At 43.9% G+C, this 6000-nt stretch overlaps 1 protein-coding gene across 2 annotated transcripts in view; it reads left to right on the top strand.

Annotated features, from left to right (window-relative positions):
• Nucleotides 1–861: 861 nt before the first annotated feature.
• Nucleotides 862–6000, top strand: part of SH3BGRL2 (SH3 domain binding glutamate rich protein like 2) — a 59002-nt gene continuing 53863 nt past the window's right edge. The window contains exon 1 of one of the 2 annotated variants that reach the window (XM_088795596.1): nucleotides 862–1318. In XM_088795596.1, coding sequence (XP_088651722.1) covers nucleotides 1274–1318 — 45 coding nt within the window. In that variant the 5' untranslated portion in view covers nucleotides 862–1273. The remainder of the gene's footprint in view (nucleotides 1319–6000) is intronic. The other variant, XM_019729572.3, reaches the window with a different exon arrangement.

Genomic DNA, 6000 nt, shown 5'->3' with positions numbered 1-6000 from the left:
ATTACTTAAGTCATAGGGAAGGTTATAAGCTTGAAAACAAATGCTCCAAAATGATTAGTATTTGTGCACGAAATTTTCAGAAAGCCAGAGACATCATCATCTAATTTCTTTTTTTTTTAGAACTATTAATTAACATTGTCCCCAGAACTCTGCTAAGCTCCCCTGCTGAAAGGAAGAAAGTAAATACAGTCCTGCAGGGAAAACTGGTTCATTTCCACAAAACTGTGAGAGGGTTGTGCTTTTGTGAAACAGAAGCACTTGCTAGAGAACTATTCCTAAACTATTAGCAACTACATGAAAGCTTTTTTATTTAACAGCATCCTCCTGGGAGACTGCGCTGGAATGCGCAGCAGGTCTGAAAAAAAGCACCGATTTGGCTCAACTGTAAATATTAGGTGCACTGAGTCAAAACCATTGTGAAAGGTAGGGGGTGGAGCGGGTGGGGTCCTGATTCCCAATGTTGATAAAAAGGATTCTAATTTCGTTTGGTATTTATTTTTCTACTACAATTACAGTTTTGCTAAGAAAAATAAAATATCCGTTGTGCTTTCATCTGGGTTTCTAATTTTCAACGTCTACAGAAAAAGAAAACCTCTCATTTATCTAAAAGAATCACCTTTCTGCAATCTCCAGAGCCGCTGGGAAAAAAACAGAGGCGCGCCCAGTCCCACCGCCCTCACCGCCGCCGCCTCCGGAGAACCCGGCCCGCCCCAAGCCGCAGGTCGCTGGGGTTTGCCCCACGGAGACCGCCCTGAGACGATCTTTGCCTGTTTGCGTTTCTGGGTGGGGATGCTCCAAAAACCAGTAAACCACAACACAGAACCTAAGCTTGGACTTTGAACCAAGCCTTTTTGCCCAGTTTTATTTTTCCTCGTGTCGCCAGCATCCTCGCCACCTTTTGCTACAGGCTTTCCCCTGCCTCCCGCTCCCTTCCAGCCACCTGTGCGCAAACGGGACTGACGCGCAATAATTGGAGGCAACCTGAATGAGCTCAGGCAACCAGCCACTCCAGGGAGGCACAGAAACTACATTTCCCATCATGCCCCGCACCCAGCTCCCTCCTCCCCCTCTTTCCCCACTCCCTCGGCCAGCGGCCGGGAGGCGCTGAGCTTTTAGCTGTGGACCCGGAGGGAGGGATCCAGATCTCCGCGGTCTTACCCGAAGGGAGCGCTGTGCCCGGTGGCGGCCACGGTTCTCAGCCGAGTTCTGCCTCCGCGTCCGCGCCGGTCCAGAGTCCGCAGCAGCAGACAGTGCGTCCCGGCGCGGCAAGAGGATGGTCATCCGCGTGTTCATCGCCTCCTCCTCGGGCTTCGTGGCGGTGAGCTCTGCGGTTACCCGCGGCGGGCCGGGGTCGGGTCTGCGGGGGTAGGGGACGCCGGGCGCGGGTCCTGCGGGAGGCGCGCCGCGCCCGCCCCTGCGCGTGTCGGCGCGCCTCACGTCCGGCCGCGCGAGCCGGCTCCCGGCAGGTGATCCATCACCCTTGGACAACAATGAAAAGGGCGGGAGCAAAGGTGGCTGGGGGACCCGGGCTCACACCCATGCCCACTCTGCACCGCCTGCGAGGGAGACGACTCGGGAAGCCCCCGCTCCAGTTGTGTGCCGCTGGAATTTGGGAAAAGTGCTTGTTTGTCCAAGAGCTTCGGGGTTCCCCTTTCCTTGGTGTTAATTCTTCCGGATTTGGGACGTTCAACCTGGTTATGTGTTGTGCGGGAGCTTTTCGGCTGATTAGTTTGCTAACCTACCTTCTCAATGAAACAAGTTTAAGTGGTAATTGCTCTCCACTCTCCCTTCCCCAAGTACATTTCTTTAGTTTTATACCTGCGCAAAGAGAACGGCAAACCAAGTTTTTCCTGACGTGACAAGATTTTTTGTTTGCTTTGTCTTTTTTTTTTTTTTTTTTTTTGGCCTAAGGTGCTATAAATATTTTTACATCTTTATGTAAATGTGTATGTTTGGTTTCTTTCCCCCTGTAATGCTGTGGTCAATTTCATCTTGGGGCTGTATAAATTGTGGTCTCTAATTATTTTAAGCTGTGTTGTTGGTCGATATTCTTGAGTATTTTAAAGAAGAATAATTTTTTCGGGAAGAAGAGAAGTTAAATAGTTAGATGTCAGAGTTTAAGGAAAATTCAGTGCTATACTTGATAGCCCACTGAGTAAGACAGGTAGCAAGCAATATGTTTTATATGATTATTAAGACTTGGTTTCCTTAGCTAAGAGTTGAACAATAGATTTAAGAGGCTCTTTGTTGAGATACGTAATCATATACATCAAAAAGTGCAATATTAATTGCTTACAGTTTGGTCTGGCCAGTTGCCTGCCCAGCAAGTCAACCAGATTGTCCCCAAATTTGTTTCTGAAGCACATAGGATGAAGGATGAAGTAAACTATTGGTTGCAAATCCTTATAAACCACTGAGGCTTTTTATTTAAAAAGAAACGAACACTGTAATACAAAAACCAACCAAACAAAAAACCCTCCCTTTTGTATTAGGAACAACAGATGAGAAATGCCAACTTATCTTTATATACAGGCATGCGCTGGTCCCCAGACTCCTGAAAGTTTTGGTGTTTCTAGTTATTTGTGGTTGCTTAGTCATACCTGCCTTTTATAGATTTCTCCACTGTAGCTACACTCAATGTGTTTGGAAACCCGTACTGTTTTGTGGGTAAATTTTTTTCAAATGCACTCCTTCGTGAGAATGCTACAAAGCTTGTGGTTTCACCACCAACTTGCATGCTTCAATATTGTTCCAGTAGCATTTTATTGATTGCGCTAGGGATGCTTTATCGTATTAACAGCCTAGGGTATGTTGGACAAGTCAAAGTAAAAACTTGAGGTAATTAGTTGGCTTATCCTGTCAGTAGGTAGTATATGAAGACCGTTCTGGAGCCCTGCATCACTATTTCCTCGATTTCATTAACAAATATATATTGCCTACCTGCTATGTGCCTTTTTAATTTTTAAATTTAATACTCTATATTTTGCACATGAGGCTAGACTTAAGAGACTTAAGTTTTAATGAAATCTCTGACTAGTGGTGTACGCTTGAATAAGGTACTCCGTTTCTGCCTGAGTTTGTCTTCTGTAGAATGAAGGATTATGATGAAAAACTCAGAATTTCACCCTAGCATTAAATTACTTTGGCTTCATCAGTTGGGTAAATGTGGATAAATCCTTGTAACAGCTTCTTTTACTTTAACAATATACATATTAGCCTCAAAGTGAATTTATTTTTCCCTTCGGTGTTTTACTGTAAAGTCTCAGGTCCTCTCACTGCTCACCTGATACTGTGTGTTCTGACATGGTTTGATTTGAGTTGGAAGACGTACTCTGTTATCACATATGTCCAGCCCATATACACTAATTATCTACTTTAATGGACCCAATCTTTTCAGGTCTCAGTCAATCCTTAGCCACTGAGTCGCTCTAATTGTAATATCTCCTATATCAGTACACAGTTTTTCTGTAATTATGTAATATGGAAACTCTTGGCGATAATTTTATGCTTATATGCAAGACTAATGATTTCCAAGAGATAGTGAAGTTGTTTAGGTCAACTCTTGGGCTGGGGAAGCTAATGGGTTTTACAGCAGTAAGCTATATTAAGTTTGATGGCATAGCCCTAGTATTTTCCCTCCAGCAGTGTTGTGTTGACCACTGGCACTGTTTTATTTGGTGACCAACCGTGACCAGCAAGTGCTCGGGAGAACAAACAATTCGATTCCCGAATCAGTTTGACTTTAGCTGATGTTTATTAAACCTCAAGGAAGGAATGTGACTAGAATTAGACTTAGCTAAGTAAGTCCCAGGAATTTCCAAAAAGATGCTCTGCCCCAGTCAGCAATAAATTTAAACAGTCTCCGTAGAGAAAATCCTCATATCTTGTTTCTGATTTCCCTGAACTTCCTGGGTTCAATACAGAACAGTGATAGTTGGAATAATTAAAAAAATCTGTTTTTACTAGGAAATAAAAGCAATGCCACATTATTATGCTATGAATACCTGAAAAATCAGATTTCTTATGCAGCTGATAATGTTGCTGTCATTCATATTGTAGTGAAGAAAATAGTATATTCATCGAAGAGTCATTTTAAAATTGAATTCATTCTGGTTGTATACCTGAAAGGGGCGGTCTTGGTAACTTTATCCAGGAACTATATGAATTTTTAATTTGCAAATATGGAAATCAGTTAATTATTTCATTCATTCATTATTTTATTCATTCAGTAAGTATTTTCTAAGGGTTTGCTGCTGGCTAGCTCTGTCCTTGGTTTTGTGGAGACTGGAGGAGAATAGAGGGTGCGGTCTCTGTCCTCCAGGAATTCAGGTAGGGACCAGGTGGGGAGATAAGATAGGAAAGGTAAAACCACCAGTAATAAAGTACAGCAAGGACACATACCTCTTTCAGGAACATTCTTACTAGAGATAGAAATAATATAGGCAGCAGAGGGATGCATTGCAGGATGTCAGATAAGGAGGAAATGTGCCAGAAATCATGAAATATGCATGTGGGAGCCTTAGGCAGATGGCAGAGAGAGGGATTGAGTTAGATTTGGAGACTGGGAGAGACTGCATGAGCCCACCTTGTTCAAGCTGGAATGGGAGGTGCTTTGGGTGGGAGACAGCAGGCAGCAGAAGTCCCTATGGACCTCTTTTGAAAACAAGGTGGACTCTAAGTCCTTGAAAGATGCATGTGATAACAAACTCCACAGTGCTTGGTATCTCAGAGATCTCTTTCGTATCTGCAGCTTGCATGCTCTTTAGAGCCTTTTGTCCCCAGGGATCCAGGCCCTCTCTGGCAGGGAGGGACCCCTGGTAGGTGATGTCAGAAAAATCTGACCACCCCACCTTGACTAAAATTTCTCAAAAAAGAAATAAAGTTGTTAAACTTCATGGGTTCAGTTGTTAGAGATAGAAGAAAACCTAAAGAGATTTCTCGTGAAGTCCAACCACCTAATTTCACTGAGAAGCAAATTTGGGCATGGAGAATCAGTGGCTTGCCCTCAGGTCATTTATATCAGTCAGTGCAGAGCTGAGTGTTAAATGGAAGCCAGGTCTCCTGACTCCTGAATATATTCATTCATGCATTCATTCAGCAATGCATTTATTCATGCATGGATTGATTCTTGCATTCTTCAAACAATCATTGAAAACCTACTAAGTACAATTTGTTAGGTGCTGTTAGGTGCTAGGTGTGTGTAGTGGTCAGGAGAACAGACTTAGACTGTGGCCTCATGGCACAAATCAGTGCTGCCTCTCAAAGTCTTGGGATGGAAACCATTTGATCAAGAATGAAGCACTGATATTGACTTGGGGAATGTTTCCATGGGGCAGGGTGAAATGAGCTCGACAGCAGTATATCCCCAGATAAGGGAGACAAGATAGACCTTCACTGGGAGCAAAAGTTACAGAGAAATTGGAAGCAAAGTTGGACAACATGGAACTTTGCCCAGGGCTGCAACTATGGTTTCAAGTTGGGGTGAGGTGGCGGGAGAACTCATTCAAACTATACTCAGAATTGTCTTGCTCTTTGCAACTGTAGAAGGCATACCCAGCTGCATTGTGTGACTTAAACTATTTTAAACATGACCTGTTAAGCAGTTACATCTCCACAGAATGTATTCAGTGAAGCATCACTGTGTGAGGAAGCCTCTGACGGGTTCAAGTCAGCATGTGACCGTGTAGAACAGACTGGGTGTTAATTCCTAAGTGATTCTAATGACAGAAGGAGCTAGTGAGAGTAAGCCTGGGCTCGTTAGCATATTTAACTAATTGAATCTTCAGAGTCCCATGGCCATACCATATTACAGATGAAGAGGCTGAAGAGAACTGACCTGATGAAATCATAAACAGTAGATAGTGAGACCCTGTGTCAAACTCTGGTAGGCAAGTGGCTTCAAAGCTTCTAGAGCAGAAGTCCACTGTGGGCACTGTGGAGCTGCAGGGGAATGAGAGCCCCAGAAATGCTCGCCCTCCTGCAGTGTGCCAGCCAGTCCGC

The sequence above is a fragment of the Rhinolophus sinicus genome, chromosome 2, assembly GCF_057876585.1.
Source record: "Rhinolophus sinicus isolate RSI-liver-muscle chromosome 2, RSI-T2T, whole genome shotgun sequence".
Taxonomy (NCBI): Eukaryota; Metazoa; Chordata; class Mammalia; order Chiroptera; family Rhinolophidae; genus Rhinolophus; species Rhinolophus sinicus.
The sequence above is the reverse complement of the archived record's forward strand: the minus strand, read 5'-3'. Positions and strand labels throughout refer to the sequence as shown.